A 23,590-nucleotide genomic window follows, 5' to 3' on the forward strand; every position below is an offset into this window, starting at 1 on the left:
ACTTGTCGCATACAAAGGTTCACACAGGACACACACATAACACTGCGAAGGCCCGAGTGACCACTTTTACAGCACAACTTTGAGGGTGTGACAGATTCCTAGTAAGTAGGTGCAGAGGACGGTTTAGGCGCATATCGGAGCCACAAACCAAACGTAATATCTAACTATAACCTCTGAAGACATTGCTGGGAGAAGTTGAATGACTCTAAGGATATAAGGAAAGTCTTTGAGGCGACACTGCAGAAGTAAATCGGGCAAACAGAAAACTTCTGGGAACATGTTCTTGATGTCTGGCTGGAAGATAATCTTGACTGAAGATGGAACACGTGAACCTCTAATTCTGCGGTAGATCCTCTAATCTCACAGAAGACCCTTGAAACCCAGTATCTCCGATTCCTACCGTATATTTTAAAATCCCATTGTAGCCAGCCATTTACATGGGCCATACAGTTATGGCTTTGGGTGCCCCCATGGTAACGGGATTGACTATACTGTTGATGAGGGGGATAGGGGTGTAACACTGGGCAGCACATATGTCATAGCCCCACTCCTGGGTGGCATGACTCTGGTCATGCAGCTTAGACATCATCCTGAGCAGAAAAGGGCAGCCAGAAATGTCCAGCGTAGAGATGGATGGCAGTGGGAGTGAACACTTTTGATTGTGGGTACCTGTGGCATTTGGGCCTAGGGTTAGCCAGCACCAAAGAAAACCTAGCACCCCCATGCATTTCTGAAATACAAACACCTGTTGGGGGTCCTCTGTAGTGCTCCCTATATGGACCCTACCCTTTTTCTTACCCATAATACACTGGAAACAAATAACCGATGTTTCTCACTTTTCTTAACAAAAAAGTTCCAGAATCTGCAGGGATCGACATGCGTTCTATCGCCCACTGTTCTTACATTTCTCCTCATATAAAATGTATCCCACTTTTGTGGGTGAGCCCATTGTACTGGTCGATGACCTGTTAAAATTTGGACCAATGAAATCAATGTAGTCCTCACATGGGTATAGTTTTGGTCCATTCCTGTCGCATGCCTTAGGCCACCCCACGCATATGGGGGTACCGTTTTTCTCAGGAGTTATGGGAATGCTGTATCTTTTGCTATTGGCTAGAAGTGATAGCGTTTTCTGTCCGATATGGGGAAAATTGTGTTCTTGACCAATACTTTGCAGGGAATTCTGGGTAAGAAAATGTGCTAAACTGCACCCAACCCAATTCACCCTCTGTCTCTAGTTTTAAGAAATTTCAAGGGTTGGTACGGTCCCTAGGTGCCAGTAGACCCCAAGATCAGAATACTCCAGCTGTCCTCCATAGAAGGAAAGCTGTTATAAGCGGGGTTTAAGCATCTTTGTTTATTCATTCTTTTATGGAAATTTGTAAAGCTCACTAAGCAAATCTACCATTCAGAGTAAGCAGATAGTCTTAAACAAACCTTTAAAGATTAGGAAGTGAACTGACAGGTTTTAAGACATTTCTGAAATTTGAGGAGATCGGGTTCAGATCTCACAGAAAGGTAGGATCTGCAGTTGAAAGAAACTCCCTCCCTAGACTTGAAGTTAGGCTTTCATCATCACTAAGTTGAGAGTACCAGATGATCTCAAATGGCAAGTTGAATGTATTTACAGAACGTTTCAGAAAAAGTGAAGGTCTAGTGTTGTAATATACTTTGTACATTGGGCAAACAGATTCAAATTGAGTTGTTAACAGGAAACCAGTGAACATGGTTACAGTAAGTAGTTAGATGGTCAATATTTTTCTTATTGAACAGTGATATCACTGTTGCATTTTGGAGTCTTTACAAATGGTCTAGAGTTTTCTTGGGTGGGGTTGGAAAGGCAGACAAGACTGCATAAAACCATTGTCAACTGTAATTCAATGAGGGAATAAAAGAAAAGGGAAAACATTCAGGAGCAATTTCAGATGAAGAGGCAGGACTTCATGATTACAGTAAACTAGAGATCCGAGGAGAACTTGGTGTCTACAGTGATTCCTAGATTAGGTGGAGAGGAAACTGTTTGTAGGCATTTGCCTCATAAAGCAGGCCAAAGAGCTTGGATCCATTTAACAATTGATAGAATTTCTGATTTAGTTAGATTCAAATTTGGGAAATTATTAGCCATCCAGAGTTGGGTTCCATCTAAAGCCAACAGACAATTGAAGGCAATTGTTAGAGAGTTTGTAAACAGATTAACTATGGTCTGCATAAACATAAGATTTGACATTGAACATTTACAGCACAGATGCCAGAGGGTAGATGATGGCACCCTGGAGGACGCAGGATTAAAGAAGATTGGGCATAGAACCAAAAGAGACGAACTGGACTCTTTCAAATCTTCCTGACAAGGAGGAGGTAATCCATTCTAGATCAGTACTGTTAATGCTAAAGAGAAAATATGTTGTAGCAGGATTTCATGTTTGATAGTGCAGAAGGCAGTGGAAAGGGCCATAATTATCCGGACCCCCCCCCCCCCATCACCATCATCTGCTATAGTTCTCAGATCATTTATTGCACAGTTTTTCACAAGCTTTGTGATTCTGCCAAGTCTAACCCCTGCTCTCCAGCTATCCAGTCATTGATTATCTCCAATAAATGTTTGTAGCTGTCTTTTGAAGCAGTTTAGCAATGAAAGGTATTAGAGAACAGAGTTTACATTTCTTTTTGTGTAAGAAGCATCCAGATACGTTTTTTTCTTTTTTTAATAAAGGAAGCACAATGGTGTATTTAAAGCATTCAATGAAGATACCGGTTAACAAGGAGGGATTTATAATCTCTTTGAGATAAAGTGCCACTTGATCCTTAGTTTTTCTAAGCAAGCATTGGGATGGGATTATATGGGGGAACTTCAGGGTTTACTGTTGGTGATCAAATAAAAGCCCTCTGTAGTTATGAGGTTCAAAGAGGAAATGTTACTGCGCTCAGAATGAGTAACTGCTGAAGGGCTACTGGGGCTAGCAATGAACATGAGAAATCCTCTCTAAGTTTAAGAATTTTCTCAGAAAAAAAGGATTTCTTTTTAGCGGTTGAGACTGAAGAATAGTTTTATTAGTATTGCTGGGGTTAGCAAGAGAATTCATTGTATGGAATAAGTCTTTGGTAGTCTTGTGGGAAATGATTATCATACTGGGCATAATAAGCTATTTTAACTACCCTTATTAGGATACAGTATGTGGACAGTAGCTTCCTCTGTCTGATACATTGCAGGCTTTCCTTCATTATTTTTTTTTTTAGTTTTCTCCGCGTGATGCTTTCTTGTTTAAGGACGGGCATAAGCATTTACTAGTTGCAGGATTGCAATTTATTTCTTAAACTACTCGGAACAATAGCTTTCAAGAATATTTTTCAAGTGGGCATGCTTGAGTGATTTGAATTAGACCATAGAGGAGAAAATACAATCTTAGGAATTTTGGGATAAATTAGAGCTATTATCAGACGATCAGGACCTACAATGGAACATGTCTAATATATTTGAAGGTTTGGTTGCATTACCAGATTTCTTAAGTGAAAAGCAGAAGGCAAATATAAAATTGGTCTTATCACAAAATGTTAAGGCAGGTTTGAAATCAACTAGACTCTTAGTTGCAAAAAATAATCTCCAACTGATGACCAGCCTTGTATGTTGTTCACCTAATATTTGTTGGAATAAGTTTAAAACGTTCATAAACTGAATTAGAGACATAAAGGGACTCCACCCAGACATTAAAATCATTAAGTGATTATAGCTTTTGAATCAGTTCTTTCAGCCATACAAAATAATTAAGCGTTAGAGAAGGTGGGCAATAGATTAAAAACACCAAATATCTAAATTCTAGATATAGATTATGAGTGTCAGGAAATTGAGAGCAAGAAAAACGAATGATGTTTACAGATTCTTTATAGATTATGGCTATCCTGCCACCACGTTTGCCTAAGCAGTCTTGCAAAACAATTGGAAAAGGAGCGTTAATTGTGTCCAATACATTTATGCTCTATTTTAAGCAGAAATAACTTCCAAAGAGTTCACACATGTATCAAATATACATCCTCCACCAGGATTTAATTTTCAGGAGTCTTGCGAGTAAGTTCCAAAACCAATTTTTATGTATGTCCAAGATGACAAGCTTTTTTTCAATCAGCCCAGACAACGCGTTTCGTCCCCTAGGACTTCATCAGGGTTGCGCATTCCATGAAATCTTAGAAAGTATGCAATAGAGTTTTCAGTTTGATCTCCTCATGTGTGATTAGACACTTTTCTGGGTGGTGGAGTACCTGCAAAAACAACAATAGATGGCCAGAATGCAGAACAATGTCATACATTCACCCCAGTACAAAGATCTGGGCCTAAATCCATTGTTTTTTTGCTCACCATGCCATTCCAGTTTGGACCCAGCCATATGCAAATCAGTCTTGACCCTGCACCCAATGGGAACAGTCCAGCCCGAACTGCCAGGCCAGGTATTCCCTGGACTGGAAACAAGCATCCTAGGACCGGTATGCCCCGAAGTGGGTCCCTTGCTCACTTTACCACTGGATTCAAGCTAGCCTGGCTGATGAGGGATGTTAGCCCAAAACCGGTCCCAGGATGCTTGTTTCTGGTCCAGGGAAGACATGGCTTGGCAGTTCAGGCTGGACTGTTCCCATGAGGCACAGGGTCAAGAATGATTTGCATATGGCTGTGTCTGAACTGGGGTGGCAAAGTGAGCTAAAGAATGATGAAGGATTCAACCCAGATCTGTGACTGAGGGTGAGTGTTTGAAAAGTTTCAGCACTCCGTCCATCATCTCCTTGTGTTTGCTTTGGTGGAGTACCTCCCAAATTCATCTTACTGCTGGGTGTTGCAGAGCCCAATGCTGCGGAATCAGAGCAGTCTTTCTTTAACATTTTGTAATCTGTTGGACCCAGATCTTCAATAATGAGTGTTATGAAAGACACACTAAAGCTGATGGGAGGAATTTCTGCAATTCATATAACTATTGGCAATCACTCTGGGTAGCATTTCAATCCATCTTTTTCCACCCTCTGTGTCACTTTAGACTGATGCTCTCTTTATCCAAACCAGACCCTGCTTCCCATGGGAACAGTCCATTACATAATGTGCAGGGGAGCTTCCCCTCCAGAAGGGAACACAAGCAACCCCAGACCATTTTCCACCTCGTTTAGTTTAGGCAATGAGGTATAGCATGAGTTATGTGGGACTGTGAGAAAGGGACCCACTTCTGGGTACACCTTTGGCCAGCTAGGTTGTTATGCCAAACACTCAAAAGTTGATCGGAGTAAACCTTGCAATTGGACTGACCTCCGCCAATCACTATTGGTAGCTTTCCAATCCTTAATATTTTACCCACTGTACCATTCAAAACAGAGGCCAGAGGCCACAGGCCTAGTAATTTTGTAGTTTAATTTCTAAGAGATTGGTCTGTGCAACAGATTACAATGATGTGAACTGGGCGTGGGGAAAGATTTATAAAAATGTCACACCACTCTTTTTAGATGTACAGGATGGAAAATATTTTATTTATGAAGGGTCTTTACTGTTGCATAATTAAAGGGTGTAGTTGGTTGAAAATAAAAATAGAGGAAACTTACCAGAGTATGATTTAAAACATAGTTGAACAGCCATGAGGGTGGTAGCTGGACACATCAGGGTGAAGTGGGCATATCTGGGTGAGGTGTGCCCTCTGTGAGTCTGCTCTGCTGGTGCCATTTTGTGTCTGCCAGCACTTGGCCCTCGGGGAAAAAAAGGAATGATGCCAGTGGCTGTGCCCACAATGGGGCAACCAGGTGGAAACAAAGTAGTTAAAATTCAAATACTTCCAAAGAAAATGAACTACAATAATAAATGAAACAATTAAAACAATCCCAGTCACCCTTGTTTAACAAGGAACAAAAACTCACCAAAATATATTTAAAATGATTGTAGTAAGTGCAGTACCTTACACTGAGATATTAGGAAAAGTATAAAGGCAAGGTGAGGTCTAAGTTGAGAATTGCTGCAATAGTAATCGTAGTTTTGATGTTTGCATAACATTGTGAGGGAAATAGAACTGTTCTGGGACCCATGCAAGCCACACCACCATGCATTCCCCTGGGTCTCTAGTTTAAAAAAATGGTTGCTATGATCCCCCGAGTGTCAGCCTACCCCGAGATCCGAATACTGTAGACATCTTCAAATGAAAAGGAGAGGTAATAGATTGTTTTAACGCATAGTTTTGACATTTGCATGACATTCTGGGTAACAAAAGTATGCTGGGATCAACACAAGCCACACCACCCTGGAGTTCCCAGAGCTGGCATTTTTCCAAAAAGCGCAGGGTTTGTAGGTTTCCCAGGGTGCCTGCTGGCCAGCAGCCCAAACCTTGCAGCCAAATGCCATGGCAAGTAAATGCATATTTTGATTTATTTGGGTGTAGTTTTAACCTATCCGCTAACAGGAAGGGAATTAATCCCCTTTTCTGCCTCTACTCGTTCTTCTTTTTTCCTGCCTGGTGCACTGGTGAGCTTTTTGTTCCTGTTGGCTGGGTAGATTTTTTCCCAGTCTCCCCTTCAATAGAGCTAGAAAAACGTTCTGGGGCCCAATAAATTGGACGGGGGCTGCCTGATGCCAGGACAGGACTCCTACCCCACATCTTCTTTTTTTAATTGGATGTTTTTTGTCCTGATGGTCTCATGGGGAGGCAATTTCCGACATTTACACCCTATCTGCCTACTTCAGGTAGGGCAGAAAGCCCACAACACCACCCCGGTAAAATTTAAAAATTAGATTACGGTGCAGCGCTTGCATGTCCTGGCACTAGGATACACCCCTCACCCCTGGGTCCCAGAAAGTATTTTGTCCCGTTAGAGGGTCTCGCTTTTGGCACCTTATAAGTATTTAGTTATGCAACTGTTGCATGGCTAAACACTTATAAGGTCCCAAAGGCGAGACCTATTGGCTATGCCAATGCTTGTTGTTGTTTGCACTGGGGGGCCTTGGCACACTTGATACACAATTGCTTGGGGAGATAGAAGACGTTTGAGGTGGAGTAAGAGAGGATCCATCTTCGTTACCCACAGGGAGGTCAAAGACACATCGTAGCAGTTGTCTCTTATGGTTGCTTTCACAAAGGCTCTTTTGACTTAAGTTACAAGTGCCCCTCAGTGCGCAGGCACCCCGAGCAGCTGCCCAGCTCGTTGATGCCTCAAAGCACTGAGGGTGCATAGCACAGAAGTTATAGAGGGACCAGTAGAGAGCGGGAAGGAGGGAACAAGATAGGAGAAGCATGAAAGAAACCTTGAGAATGGAATGATCATCCGCAAAGCAAGTGAATGTGTTGTCACCTTCTTATATGACATATCTGAAGCACTGTACGTCTCTGTGCTACTGTCATGGACAAATTCTGAAAGTTAGAACACACATGGCAACTATTTAGGTGAATGAAAAGGTAAAGGGGGAACTCACGACATCCTTTGCAAGGATTTGTGTACATTAGCAAGTATATATATACACACATCTTCAAGAGAGGCGTGGTACTTATGTGAGCAAGTCAGAAATGTTAATCTGACAAAATCTGATAGAGTATATTTTACAAATAATCATTAAAAATAAAAGCATTTTGGTCATAGAGGCAGTGGCCATCAGAATGGTGCGCCAGAAGACCATCTACTGACCTGGTCCCTTCAACTCAACCATGTGCGCACAGTTCACCCACTCATCCCATGTACACTACTGGCTGAGATGCACTATCACGAGACCAGCCCCTGAATCCCATCTCCCTTACTTGACCAAATCTTGTGATCCTGAGCAAAGTAGTCTACCTTATTTAATTTAATTTATTATTTCCGTATTCTTTTCTGCAGTGCAGTCCATTCCTCTTGAGTTTTGGAGAATGCACAAATTCTGTACAGGAGTGCATGAATATTCTCTCTCTCTCATAATTCCTACAGTAAGGAACCAAGAACAACATTGATTCGGAAATTTAACAACACGGACACAAAACACAGTGAGGCTCATTATGGAATGATAAGAGAGTGAAATAAACCCGCTCTGGAATTTAGTCAAAGTCAGATTGTTGAGCAGAGCGGGAGTTTCCTGTTTCTACAGTAGGTTCAGTAATATATAAATACAAATTGAAAAAAGGTTTATAATAAGCAATATCACAGATGTCATTCGGGCCTTAAGGAAAAAGCGACAGTCACGCTTTTTGCGCTTCTCTTGAAACTGTTTCTCAGGGACACTTTCAATTCAGCTTTAAAACGTCGAGAGTAGGTGCCGAATGCCGAAATGTGATTCAGTTTCACGCCACACAAGAAAGTTCATTAAGAGTTAACACACAGTGACGCAGAAGACGTAGGACATACGAGCGCCGTGTAGGAAGACGTCTAGTACGGCAAACTATTAGGGTCTGTACCCGTACTACTCCTCTGGCGGTCTACTCCTGACAGGGCTGCAGGGCTGGAATGTTTTTAAGTTAATTATTTATAGGGCATGCAAGAGTAACAGACTGAGAAAAGGGCCATAGACAGGGTCGGGTTGGGATCACTATTAGGCCCGATCAGTCCCAAAAAAGTGTCCCACTTTCCCGGAACGCGCCTTTTCATGAAACAGATTTAGTTAGTCTCATTGGACTATATTTTAGAGAAATGTTTGGTAAATTAATCATTTTTAAACTTACAGAGCCAGTAACATTGACAAAAACTAGGGCCATTATATTTTGGCCAGGTGGGCGATGTGAAAAAAACAGACTGAAGAGCCACAACACATGATGAGGCTAGGGTTGCCACCTTGCATCATGACCAGTATCTTAATATCCTGGATGGTACGAAAATAAAGGAAATCACCAAAAGCCCGCATTGTTTCCTTTTATCACTGTATACTTTAAACAGAAGACATAAAGAAAAAGCAATTAAAAATGCGTTTAAAAGCTGCTTTATGACTGATAGTTAAACTAAACAAAAGCATAACAAGCGGCTGTGCGGCCGCGAAAGTGATCGCAATCGCGATCAAACATCAGAGCGGCCGTGCGGCCGCAAAAGTGAAAGTAATCACGGTAAAGCGCGACGCGCGCGCCCGAGCACATGCACTGTACCTCTAGGCTGGCCTGGTAGCACTTTTTGGAGCCCTCTCAATAAGTCTCGCCAGACCAGCGCATGCGCTGGGTCAGGCGAGACCTAAAAATTAGATTAGGGTGCAGCGCTTGCATGTCCTGGCACTAGGATACACCCCTCACCCCTGGGTCCCAGAAAGTATTTTGTCCCGTTAGAGGGGGAGATTGGAGGGTTCACCTTAAATCTTTCTGCTTTAGGGGGAAACGTTCTCCTTGATACTAGGGTTTGGTGTCCACAAGAGGACTGGTGTGGGGCATCGCTAGCCATGGATCAGATTATACACCAGGGCACCACTTAGTCTTTTTCCCTCCAGGTAGAGGCGAATGAGGGCCGGGTCTAACTCCTCTCTGAACCCCCAATCCCCCCATGTCAAAACTACTCCTAAAAGGATCTAATTTACCTTTCACTTGTCATGGGGATTACTTTAGTATTTGGGCTGAGGTCCCTCAGGGGGACAGATTACTCCAGAGCTGGGGCTTGTGGCTCGACTCCAGGATTGGCAAGACCCCATACACTTTTTTTTTCTCTAAATTAAATCTCTTGGCCCACTGTCACTGCGCGGCAGACCACCCCTAATTAGGTGTGCCCGGACATCAACAGTACAGCCTTATACAAAAAAAAACGATTAAAAAAAAAAAAAACTGCTGTCCTTGGCACAGGCACAAACTCAAACCTGCCCTGAGAAGCGTGCATTAGTGAAAGATGGGGCCGCAGGTGGAAAATACAACTCCCTCTTTCATTAGTGGCAGACTGGCATCTCTTCAAAGTTGGAGAAAGGCATTCCCTATAGGCAGGTGTAGTGTGTTATGCACCCACCTGCAGAGTAGTGCTCGGGGCAAAGGGTTGGTCTCTGGGACCCCCAAGTGCCCCCTCCTGCCAGGGGGGCACTTATGGGGATATTGTTTGCCGCCTTTGTGTGTCACACAGTTTCCCTCCCTACAGGTCTTTTGTCTGTGCATCTGTAATACGGTGTGGGTGCAAAGTATTTCATCATTTGCATACATCCAAGACCCCATGCAACAGAAGGAACACCCCCTCATGATGACGTCATCAAAAAATGAGCACCGCCACTGTTCCATTTTATAGAATGGGCTGCAGAAGCATCTGCAGATGCTTTAGTAATACCAAAGTATAGGAAGCAGCAGACTCAAACCCCTATTGCTTCCAGGGCACTCTCTGTAACACGGTGCCTGGTGTCTAGGCCGCTTTTTAGGTCTCGCCTTGGCAGCACATGCGCTGCATGCGCTGTCTCAGCGAGGCTTAAAGTAATCTGTATATTGGCTTCAACTCCGTGTAATTTCTCCTGCCCCTTGCGATTGGTTTAACTCTGGCATTGCTGTTGTTTTCTTGCTTTCTGTTGGCTGTTGATCCTATGGTAACTTCCTTGTAGTCCCGAGGCAGCGGCGCCTAACTACAGTTTTCCTCCGCTTTGCTGGCACTTAATTGCCTGCAGTGTGCCATCTGTTTTTTACCCCTCCCTGACGGACTTGTCAGACCCTGCCGACAAATGTAAGCTGCCGGTCGTGGTTGGGGGCGTGTACCCACCCCACCCCCTCCCCGCCTTGTTTTTATTACAGCACAGGCATGCCCAGCCGTATCTTCACCTATGGCGGCTGCACCTTTGTTTTGTCGTTTCATACACCTCCTGCGATTATCCCTGTTGTCTCCACTCCCACCCCTCCTACAATAGTGATTGTATGGGCTCCCACCACTCCTCCGATATTGATGAATGATTTTTATTTTAAAATTAGGGCGAACATTTCCCACAATTATTCACAAGATGTTCAACCAACACTGAGGCTCGAACATGGATCCCCAGCACCGAAGTCTGCAGATCTCGCTGCTGAGCCACGTCCTCTCCACTGCAGCAGCTCGCTCTCTGGCTTTTTGTTTCACTATAGTAGCGCTTTCTACGAGCACCGGTAATATTACACAATTACAGTTTGATATTTTTTGTAGACACAGGAAGATTAATTGGCAGCTCAGGGCATTACTTAAATGTCTTTAACAGAGATGCCGATTAATCTCCCTGTGTCTACAAAAAATACGAACATGTTACTGTGTAATGTTACTAATGTGGAAAGAGCTACGAAACTGAAACAAAAAGCCCCCAGAGCGAGTGAAGGCTTTGTCTCGGGACTGATGTGCATGGTGGTGAAACACGGACTCAGCGTCTCCCTTGAAGTGCTGCTGAGAGCACGTACTCAGTATCTCCCTTCTATGGTGGTATATCGTACAGGATCAGTGGCTCTTGCCTGTGCCGTGGTGGGCTGGTGTGCAGCAAAGTGTTCGTCTCTCCAGTGTAGTGTTATCAGGCCGTATGTATTTAATTGAATTCTTTCTAAAAGAATCTGACAAATGCTAGGGTTTTTTGGGCATATAAATATCGCGCAAACTGGCCCTAGGTATTGGCGCCCTCTACTTGAGCACCAGTTTCGTTAAGGAGGGACACATTTATTTTTGGTAGGCACAGGGAGATTGTTATTTGCCCATTATCACAGGGTGCTGAGCCAACGCTCAGGCTCGAACCCGGTTCCTCAGCTCCAAAGTCGCCACACAAACTCTCCTCCTCTCCATGTTTTCTTTACATGTTTGTGCACAGTACCCAAAGAGTTGCAGCGGAAAACAGCAACTAAGGGGTCCATTTCCTTCTTTGCACTGGTGCACGTGACACATTGCCTACTCTGTTGGTTGGAATGCTTTGTTTATCCCTGTGAAACAACAGGTAGGTATTACAACAGTTCAGACTGTTTATGCGCCTGCTGCCGAGATGTTTATGAGCTGCAGGGGGCTGTGAGTCAGTGATTCCTTTTTCCAAGTTCGATGTAGTAAGAGCCACATAATACAGATGACATTACTTATATCACTGCGTGGTATAAAGCGCCTACGCGCTCCGGATATAGTATTGCATGCCTCTTTATTAAAAGTTATTGTTCAGTCTGTAAATCTGCCGTATGCGTGCGAAGGGCCGCTGCTCAGTTTGTGTCAATCCCTACCTGGAGTTTCATATAGACGTGTATTACAGTCTCAGCACACCTGCTCCTTGGAACCCGCCTGAATTGCAACACTGGGGCACACGCAGCCACGGGCATCGGCGTGATGCTGAACGCACCTGAGTGCCAACACTGGGGCACACTCGGCCGCTGGAACATGGGTGCAGAGAGCCGCACTACCTGCTGCTACATCAAAAGAACTTTCTGGCACACTCCTGTCCTCGCTGTCCCTCGTCCTTATACCCATCTCGGCATCCTCCTGTCTCCCTCCCCTATCCCTCGTTGCCTATCTCCCCCTCCTCCAGTTATCGCTCGCTTTCTCCTTTACAACCCTCACTTTTCCACTGTTTAAAGCTGCGCGCCCGTTTCATATCTATCCTCCCTTCACTGTTCTGTTCTCTGTCTTTTCTCTGTCCATCTCTTCCCTGTCTCCCTCTTCGCTCCACTCTCTCGTCTACATATCCCTTTCTTTCACGTCCCCTACACACATCTGTCCATCGCGCTGCAGTCTGATCTTTGTGTACATTAAGGACTGTTTCTGCTCCAAAGCTGAGAACAAGCTTTAAGACTCAAATCCTGCAACATTAATGAAATAATTTTGGACAATCCAGTGTTACATCACCCATGGAGGCGGCAATAAAAAGATGAACTTTTATTTAAATCAGGTAGAATAATCCTCACCTAATCCTCAAACTTGCAGTTACGCAAGTTTGAGCTATTGCCATTGTAAATGGCTAAGCCTTTTATTTTGTTTTTGGATTTTAAAGCATAAATAAAAAGACATTGTCATTTACAATGGCAATAGGTTACACTCTCGTAAATGCGAGACCTATTGCATTGCAAATGCTTGTTGTCCTTTTGAAGACTGTCTGTTATCTCCTATTGAGACTAACGTCGGTGGTTCTGTCTCGGTTGAAAACTAGAAATGCTGCGCTGACTGGCCTTGGAAGAACATTGACCCCTCATCAGATAGCGGTTTATGCGGCAGCTAGGTTGATAGCAGCGACCCATGACTTAAGTTTGATAATATCCTCATAATGCAAACTGCTTTGGCTTCTATTGAAGGTTAAAATTGCCTCAATGGTTTTTGAAGCATTACGACGCCCATATATCTTGCTGATATGGCACAAAGTTTATATTCCATGGAGCAGTGGCATCTAGACCAGTGTTTCACAAACTCTGGGTCGTGATCCAATTTTTAGTGGGTCATCAAAATCCAAGCAATAAATAGATTCCTATAAATTCTGTATGTATCTTGTCGCATTTGCTGCGCTTCAAAGACAGATGTCAAATGTCAGGCTGTGTCTTTTGACAAATTGCTACTAATTTTTTTGAACATGGGGATTGGTGTTTACAAACTCCTCTCATTTTGTGATCAGAGAAAGGAATGTGAATTATGTGACAGTGTTGCTGGGTTAGAGTGTGTGAAAGGAGAGGCTGTAGGATGTCATGTAACACACAACAAAATGTAAATACCTGTAAATGAACTATATGCATTCAGCACGTATGGACGCAGAAATGAAGCACTTTCTTTGTAATTCTGAAGTGTGATGGAAGCAATGATTTTAATAGCATTAACACAAATTAAGACACTCTACGCAGTGATGCACAAATGAAAAATATTCACTGAAACCCCATTTGTGTGCAATATAGTTTTATCAGTAAAACTGTATGTCTATGCAAAATTAAGTGCCCATTTCAATGGAAAATGTGCTGTCAGTAAATGATAGTTCACTGCCACACGATGCTTTAGTTACTTTAAAAAAGAGTCTGTCTCATGTCCATTAACACTAGGTGGGTTGCAAACGTTTGTCGTTCTAAAAAGTGGGCTATGGTCCTAAAACGTTTAGGAAGCTCTGATCTAGAGGCCTAAAAATGTAACAATCCTGGGGCCCTAATATTTAAAGGGCGCCCTTCTCTGGTCTGCACCACAGTTCTCCTTTAGCTGGATGTGCTAATGAGACCAGGTCACTGTGCCCTCTTTATGTTAATGCAAAGCCCTCAGGACAGCTGTGAACTCGTGGCCTCCTGCGGCCAGTGCATTAGTGAAGAGTAGACCACCATTTTCAAGAAGCAGATCTGCTTTCCAAAGGTGGACAGAGACCCCCTCATCAGGTGGCTGCAGCCAGTATTCGCATCCACCTGCAGAGTGATGCCTCAGCGGGTCCATGGTTACCCGTTTCTTCACTTCCAAGAGGCGCCCTAGAGGGAGCACTGATTGTGCACTACCTCCTTGAGGAGCACACTGAGTGCTCCCCATGACGGCTCCTTTGACTCTTCACCCGTGTCTATAATACGACGCATTTGCAGAGGCAAAGTGCTCCCTCCTTTGCATGAGGGTCACTCTCCTTCTGTAATACTTGTGTGCCCCGGTGGTGTAGAATGTCGGTGCACATGCCCTGTGCACCCCTGAAGCACGTTGTGTAAAACAGCCCCAGGTTGGAGCTTCTTTTTGGTTTTTCTTTTTTAAGCTGTGACCTAAAAGCTTTTTCCAATATTATTACAAGAGGCAAGAGAACAACAGAAATGTGAATAACCTGATGTGAGAATGTTTTATAATTTTTTACAAATGTGAGATGTAGTTTTTGTGCATATCTTGACAATCCAGGGTTAATTATTTCCTCTTTTTTTTATTTAATTTTTTTACCTGAAGGGCCTTAAAGTGTTGGAGTTGCCTTCTTGAAACCACCTCCTATTTGTCCACTGAAATAGATAACCTTCTGCTGGCGGTGGGTCGCTTTGAAGAGAACGCCTCGAGGAGTTTGGCTACAACATCCCTCCAACCCCATCCAGGAGAGTTAGCAGACTCCATCAAAGACATGAGCTTGAACCAGAGTGCAGCGCCGCGGGAACATTGTGACTCAAAAGAGGGACGCTCCGCTGAATGCTGCGCTGATGCCAAAGGCTTCCCTTGCAAGAGAAGTGAGGGCCCAACTTCCTCGCCTCCAGAAGGCTGCAGAAAAGCACAGGAGGCCCTGCTGAAAAAGCTTGTTTCCCGGACACTGTCGGTAGCGAAGGATATGAACATGTCAGAAGAACTTGTGAATGTTTTACAGAATTTGGAGAAGTAGTACCTTCAATGCGCCTTGTTAGTTCACTGGAAGTCTGGTGGTTGCTTTGCTTCAAATGGTTCTCTCATGATGTGATGTTTGAAGCGCAACAATAAAACATGGTTTTGTTCAGCTAGGTTATTCTTTTGTGCGCTACACGTGCAATTAACAACTGAAATCCACTGAGTAAGTGCGGTGACATTAACGCACCTTTAATGCTCATATGTTTTTCTTTGTTCATGGAGAAGGGAAGTAAAGTGGGCAACGTTGGTATAAGACAGGCATGCCGGCCTAGGCTGCTTACTTGAAGTGACCAGCGCCAACATCGACTGTTAGCTGACGATACGGTCATGCGTGCCAGCCGCTTGGTCGTATACAAGGCACGTTGGACCGATGATACTTTTAATATAGCAGTCTTGGGTGAAGACGGAGAGGCCGATTAAAAAAAAAAAAAAAAAAAAAAAAAAAAGTGTAGCAAATTGGGAATTTAAAACTACGTCCACGTGTTGCTTGCCGATTTTGCTAATTCATCTTTGTTAGCATGGGGTTACCTGCCAACATTATGCATCTCTTACGCTGCAAACTCAAATATCTTTCATTCACAACAGCAGAGAGCATTTTGGTTTCCCGCCCTGCTTTAAGTCCTCTGTGCAGAACACTTACCAGCACAAAGCAACAACGATTTTCCTGCACTTACAAAACGATTAAAAAAAATAGCAATTCACTTTTTCCTCCTAGGTAACATAATTTTGCTATTATTACCAGGAAATACAGGAACTAATTGTGTGATGCCTCCTAACGAATTATCCCGCATGTGGATTTTGCTGCTGTAAACCATAATTTGCCCTGCTTGTTTTTGGCCACCCCGTGGGTGTATCCACCGTTTTCTAATTTGTATATGTTAGACTTTCGTGGTGGACATTGTACGAAACACGTGATATGTGTTACTCATTTTTTTTAATTGGACCTAGCTTAGTGCACGAACTGTGCGTCCAGGGTGGTTAGAATTACTTTTTCAAGTTCATATATGCGAATCGGACTTAGAGGTTCTGGGAACTTGAATGCAAAAAAACTTAAATAACGTTTTAAATGTGAAAAACAAAAGCAGGACAAACCATTAGCTCCTCTGCCTTAGTCTAGGAAAGGCACTGGAATAAATGTATCTGGCTGTGGTCTTCACCCCTGCCTATTTTTCTAATTTGGACTCCTAGATTTGGACCTCTCCTGTAGTCCCTTCTCACCATGACTCAGGAACTTTCTTTTGTGAAATAGGATTTTCTCTTCATAGTGAACCATATTACAACAGAGCTGGCCTGACTTTGGGGTCAGGCTTTAAGACCCAGAACATAGTGTTTTATAGAGATAACTGACATACAAGTTAATTCTAGACGTTCTGGACCAGGTAAGCTGTGCATGTTGTATGTGTGAAGTAAGATCAATAGAATCAAAAAGTGCTTTTTGGTCAACGCAAGCCACATAAAGAGTCGGCATCGGCGGAGTAGCGGAACTCCACAAAGTGACCAAAAAACCCCACCACGCTACACGGAGTTCCGCAAGCGACATAGTGCGTTATGTCTTGCCTTTGGCACTGATTTTTAGCACCAGGTGTTTGGCCTGCACTGGGAAATCAGCGCGAACGGCACCACACACAGTGCAAGAGGGCGCTGCTTCTTTCTGCCGATCGAGTAGATGTTTTACTCGAGCAGCAACTTCCTCAACGGAAGGTTTCTCAACGCGAGCGGTGGTGGGCATCCGTGACTGACCGCATTAAGAAATCTCACAAGAGGTGGTCTGGAGTATGTTTTTCCTCAATCGCACAAGTGTGAGCGAGGAAAAAACTCAGCTACGCTACGTGGGGTGGAGTTTTTGGAACCCTGCTCCGCTACACGGATTGGGTAAAACTCTGCAAGCGGAGCAGAATTTCACACCCAGGCCTAATAAAGAGCTTACTACTGTCTCAGCTCTCATGGATGGATGACTGCTTACAACATTTTGACCCTCTTGTAGGAAGAGGGCTGGGTAGCAGCAATTCAAATTACTTTTTGTTCAGTTTTTTTAGCTAATCACATTGTCTCGTCAGTTCACTAGAAAGAGCCCTGGAAGGGAGCAGTGCTAACTGGACAAGTGGTCCAACTCCCGTTGTCCAGCTCCAACTTCCTCCACTTCCCTGCTAACAAGATGCCTATTACTGACATTTCACTTACAGTAACTGGTTCCTCAGTTTTCACTTTTATGAGGCACTTCTGTCTGGATATAAATGCCAAGTATGAAGCTGAAATTCCACCTCTGTTACATTTCCAGGCTAATTTGCATCTTGGAGCACCAGTGCCCACTGGATTGATGTCAGATTTTTCTGCTAGTCACATAGATAAGTGCACATATCGTTACACTAAATGCACATTATTTAAATAGTATGTAATAATTCTGAAAATGTAATATGCAGCCATTGCTTCTGGACCTACGATGATCACCCCTAACTTAATGAGTGGGTCAATTACATTCTACAACACATTCTTAGATTGGCCTCCTCGGCAATCAATTTCTGAGCATTGTGAATTTTATATTGGTACTCTTTGGTATTTTTTGTTCTAATGAATCCATCTTGTCTTTGAAATTAAGTTAAGTATACCGATGGGGCCTTTTTTGGAGCTGTGGGGTTACTTCCACTTCCAGAGTCACTGTGATACCAGACTGCATACGTAGAAAAATGTCATGGGCTTTTAAAAAGCCTTGGGATATGTTTTACGGTAAATAATATACAGGAAACATCACTTTATTAAGTGAAAGCAGATTTTACTCCAACATTTAAGCATTACATAATCTGACCAGTGCTATTGTTCTCTGCATGTACATTTTCTATCTGGACCACTCTGTTTCTGTAACCTGGATAGGCACATAATTTTCCCTAGATAAGCTGAGTTTGTGTGGCGGTATTCTGAAATGACACACCTGCTAGCCAGTAATGTTATAGGGATATGTTGGTAGCATATCAACCAACTGCCACACTTGAATTACCACCATTAATCTTGGTTCTTTATTTAAATAAAATCCAAGCACATTAGGACTATTTTGTTTTAAGTTGTATTCAAACAAGTAGATGTATATTTACCTTCTGGTTCACATGCAAGCTGGAAGGCAGCTAACCGGACCCCTGTGGAAAAGACAAGGAACATAATTTGTTACCCAAAGAGTAAAGATTGCAAACCGCACCTGGGTATATGAAAGAAAACCTACTCATAGTGACATCCACTATGTAGTAAATTTTCTTGTACCAGATATCAATCTGACCGCTGAATAAAGAACAGTTTTAGTAAGGGCGAATGAGTGAATCTTAGCCATAAAAAGAGTATTTTCAAGGTCAGTTCTGGTTGGGGTTACCAGTTGTTTCAAATTGTACTAGACGTGGCTTATTCACAAGAGATGGCTTTGGCCTCCAGATCCTGGTGAACTCAGGAACGCACTGTTTTAATGTGCCCCTTTTAACACACACAGATTGGTTCGGCTAAGATTAGGAGGTTAATCACTCTTTCAGATTTTAGAGCAAGTTGTGGAACTGAAAATTCTTACTTTTTTTCCCAAAGGCAATATGATAAAAATCCACGTGGACTGTTGTAATATAATTTTATAATTGAATAAACCCAGAGAAACATATTTCTTCAGACTTTGCTACCTGCAGCTCAATGAGACCGCAATTTCCAGTAGTGTTCTCCTGGTCAAAGTCCAGTCATGAGTACCCAGTGTACAAATAGTTGGTTTCCCAAACACAAGAGACAATTGCAAATGATTTATCTTCGGTCTGTTGGATGTAAACTGAAAGACTCACTAGGGTTACATCTTTCTGATTGATTGGAATAACTGTTTATGCTGTCCGTTTTACTCATTCCATTGACTTTCAAGACTTTGTAATGTTTCAGCAACAACTTAAATTTCTTCTTGGTGATAGGCGGCAGCCATAGGTCAACCCTTGCCCTGCTTCAGCTGCACCAGGTGGGATGACAAGGCTGATGTTTTCCCGATTCCACCTTTCTAAGAGCTTCAACATAGAGTTTGAAAGTGCACATTAATAGACTTTGGGCTCATGGTAGTTCTAAACCTGGCACTGGGGGAGGAGTTCATAAAGGTTCTTTGTATGTTACTGTTCCTTGTTCCTTCTTATGTTGCAAGAGTACCAACAGCCTGCAAAAGTAGGAAGACCTACATTTGTTAGTCACAGTGGTGTTTTGATATCACATTTGGTTCCAATGTACCCATGGTACTATATCAATTGCACCAACGTTTGGTCATCTATCATAAGACTCACATGTGGATTTCAGTAGGTAACAAACACAAGCATCTGCATGGATAGATACAACTTTGTTATTTGGAATGCCCATGGGTTACGTAACTGCATCAAGAGATAATAAGTATACTAATTTCTGCGGTCCCTCACAAAACCCACCTATCAAACTCAAACATAGATGTAAGAGCCAACTGTTTTGCACAACTTATTAAGCCTACACCAGGGGTATCTTGTTTCGGCTGAAACCTGGTGTTCCATTTGTCCTTGTAACGCAACGGATTGACCCCAATAGACTGTTCTTGTTTCAGCTCTGTTTGATGGTATGGTGCTCCATGTGTTAGGCCTCTACGCATATAATCAAGGTCAGATGGTCTTTTTAGATGTTACATCCACTGTGTTGGTGTCAATAGACCACAAGCCCCTACGTTTGGCAGGGGCCTTTAATAGGACACCACATGTTGCCTTAGACATGTCACAGCCCCCTTTACCTGGAGCCCAGACTTGGATGACAACAGAAGCATTAGCCGACCAGGTGCCACCATGAAGGTTGGTTGAGCTTTAGAGAGCTGTTTATCCCACTATCGGGTAACAGTCCTATTTTTCAGTATTACACACTCTCAATACCCGCGTTGATTTGTTCTGTGCCAGAATACAGATCCTCAACATGGTTTTTGGTATTGAATATGTTTCCCAAATTATATTCGGCCACAATCTATTGTAATTGATGCTACAGCATGGTACTCCGCTCACATGCATTTTACTTGGCATTTTCAGCTCTCAACCGTTTACGATGTTATCTATAAATGCACTGCTGCAAAGGCATTTATTACCGGTTTTGACGTAAATGCGTGCTCTATTAATGACATGATCACATAGTGGGAAGCCATCAATGTCTGGATCGGGGGCTCCAGCATTTGCACTTCCACATGGGTTCGTCCATCATGCCACAAGCAACTGCATTCCTTAGAAACAGAACTGCGACAATTAGAAAGTGCTCTTGCTGACTCCCATTCAGAGGGCACCACTTTACTTAATAATTGGCATTAACATTCTGAGATGATTACTTGATTGATTTCTCATGATTATCAGAGAGAGAAGTCAGGCAGATTTTTAGCTCGGCTATCTCAGAACAATGACTGCCCGTTCGCACAGGACAGCAGTTAGACTCTGATAGGAACATATTTTAGGTTCTGAGCTGGCCATAAGGTCAGAGTTTGCATCCTATTATGGAAATGTATACACCTCAGCCGAGACCCTTGCCTAGGAGCAATAGACCAAGTGTATATGACTTGCTGCCCATCCCAATTTAGAGCAGGAAGAATCCATCACCTTCAACGTTCCACCGTTATTGATCAAGATTAAAGCAGCATTAGATCAGTTGACCACTGGTAAGATTTCTGGTAGTGATGGTATGCCTTTAGAAATTTACAAAGTCTAGCAATCGATATTGGCACCTCGCTTATGTCAGTTGTATGTGGCGGCCCATGATGCAGGCACACTCCCTCCCACCATCAAAGAGGCAATCGCTAGGATGATACCAAAACTGGGGACGGACCACTTAGACATATACTCTTACCATCCCTTGCCCATATTGCATTTGAACAATAACATTCTTTGTAAGGCCCTCTCTAATATGCTACAAGCTGTTTTATCCATGTAGGCTGGTGTGGTTTAGTCCCACACCATATCACTGTGGCTAATCTACAGAGGCTTGACTATGTTTCAGATCAAACACCTGCAAACAGAGTTTATGCCAAAGTTATATCCATCAACATGGAAAAGGCATTTGATTTGCTTGATTGCAACAACCTTTTCCAGGTCCTACAATGTGTAGGATTTAGGTGAAGTGATCCTCTTCTGGATCAGACTATTATAGAAGACACTTACTACCCATGTAAGGACTGGAAAACTAGAATCTCCTCAAAGGCAGAGAGATGGACCAGACTAAGATGCCCCAAGCCCCGTCTTCAGCAATGAAGCCATTTACGAATCATATGCGACAGAAGGATGATCAGATTGGCCTACATTTGCGTGGACAAACCGGCATCATTTCATTATACAGAGATGATTTCCTGTTCCATGTCCAACATGCAGTCTGGCCTTCCATTGGAATTACAGGCACCCAAGGGCCTCGGTAAGGTGTCTGGCTTAAGACTCATCGCATGGAAAACCGCCGAATTAAATACAGGCGGACAGATTTATCAAGGTTTTGCATCGACCTTGTACCTTGCAAGTGAGATTTATCAAGCCACGCAAGGTCACCTTGTGTGGCTTGATAAATCTGAAGTAACGCAAGGCAGCACAAATCACTGCCTTCAGTTACTCTGCCCCAGCGAGGCGTTCTGTGAGTGTAATGTGGGTGTTCCCACACATCTTCCCATAGATTTTGGGGCATTCCCAGATTTACTATTAGTGGTAGACCTGGTAATGCATTAAAATATGATGCGTCCCCAGGTGAGGTGTAACGAGCAGAAGTATCTTTATTTCTCCTCGTTTTTTCCTCTTTCTGTGTATGCAGCACACATAGAAAGAGGAAAATGTCTGTGAGGATTGTTTTTGTGCAGGAAGGGATCCCTTCCCACACAAAATAAATCCGCCTACAACGCAGGCATCCTTGCGCCATAACGCAAGGGTGCCTGCATTGGCACTAGGCAGCCAAAAGTGCACCAGCACTAGGAAAGGACAGGAATGCGCTGTATAATGTTAAATACGGGGCATTCTTGCCCTTTCACGCAGCGCAGTGCAACCAGGTGGCTTGCTGCGTTGTGTTGTGTGATTGAATGATAAATAGGTGCAACCAGGTGGCTTGCTGTGTTGTGTTGTGTGATAGAATGATAAATATGGGCCCGGGTGTCTTAAACTGTCCTTCCAGTCAATACGAGACCTAGAAGCCTATATTTACAGACAGCAACCAGATATAATTTCAGGTGACCTGGATAGGCCCTTAGCAAATACAAGAATCTCTGCAGGCTTCTTGGAAGAACAAACAAGCATTGGCATAGCCAATAGGTCTCGCCTTTGGGACCTCATAGGTGTTTAGCCATGCAACACTTGATGTTGTTGCACCAAGGATATTGTGCTGGATAACTAAACACTTATAAGGTCCCAAAGACGAGACCTATTGGCTATGCCAATGCTTGTTTTATTTTTGTCCACAGTAAGAACAGTTTATTCAACTTCTCATTCTTAGCTTTTGTTAGGTAGGCTGCAGGCGTGCTGTTCAGAAACAAGTCCCACAGCCAAGGCAAATGCCTGTCACTCTCACAGTGGAGGAAAAGCCAATGGAAGAAGTGGGCTGACCATTTGTATACTGTTGAATGCTGTGAGGAGGGCAGCACATTTGTGAATGGCACTTGAACAAACCAACGGATGAAGAGGACTGACTGAAAGGCCCTGTATGTATTAGTGGCTATTTTAAGTATGATTTTTTATGATTTATGAAAATAAGTAGCTGGCGAGACAGATAGTTGTCCCTAGGAAATACGTAAAAGCTAAAAAACAAATGAGACAGGGATGCTTAGTACAAGTTGACCAATCTTAGCCTTGCATCTAATGAACAGTCGGTAGAAAATGCAGCCATTCCATGTGTGTTTCGAGCTGCCCCTTCAGATGGGGAAAAGGAAAATTAAACTGACGAGGAGGGAATGCGTGGGGGGAAGGGGAGCAACACGGTGGGTGGAGGGCTGCTATAATGCGGATCGCTTAAGCACGCGTAAACAACTAGCAGGCAGGCAGGCTGACAAATGGTGTGCACTTTTGCGGCCGCTTTGATGTTCTCAGTGGCCGTGCGGATCACTGAGAACATCAATGTGACCGCGAAAGTGATCACGCAGGCTGACAAATGATGCGTGCGCCCGGCGCACATGCACTGTAGTTGGAGGCCTGAAAAGCCACTAGTTTGCACTTCCAAATCCCGCTTACTAAAACTCTCGCCAGAGCAGCGCTAAAGCGCTGGCTCAGGCGAGACCTAAAAAACTACCTCTCTCCGTTTGGATAGGGTGGCTGCGGCTACAATTCTTCTACCCCGATTGTTATAGTATTTCTTCACCGTCCCAGTGATACAACACATTTTTTTATGAGTCCGTACTGAAGGACTTGATTTGGGCTAATGGTAGACATAAGAGATGCTCTATCTGAATTGTAGCTGTCCATTGGGAAGGGGAGACCCCCAGTGCTCCTGATTTTGAGGCATATTATACAGC

The 23,590-nt window shown here is 43.4% G+C and overlaps 1 protein-coding gene across 1 annotated transcript in view; it reads left to right on the forward strand.

Moving 5' to 3' along the window:
• YAE1 (YAE1 maturation factor of ABCE1) overlaps positions 1-15,241 on the forward strand; it is a 210,472-nt gene extending 195,231 nt beyond the window's left edge. The window contains exon 4 of the mRNA XM_085607437.1: positions 14,713-15,241. Coding sequence (XP_085463563.1) covers positions 14,713-15,130 — 418 coding nt within the window. The 3' untranslated portion in view covers positions 15,131-15,241. The remainder of the gene's footprint in view (positions 1-14,712) is intronic.
• Positions 15,242-23,590: the final 8,349 nt, after the last annotated feature.

Source organism: Triturus cristatus, chromosome 5_2, assembly GCF_964204655.1.
Source record: "Triturus cristatus chromosome 5_2, aTriCri1.1, whole genome shotgun sequence".
Classification (NCBI taxonomy): domain Eukaryota; kingdom Metazoa; phylum Chordata; class Amphibia; order Caudata; family Salamandridae; genus Triturus; species Triturus cristatus.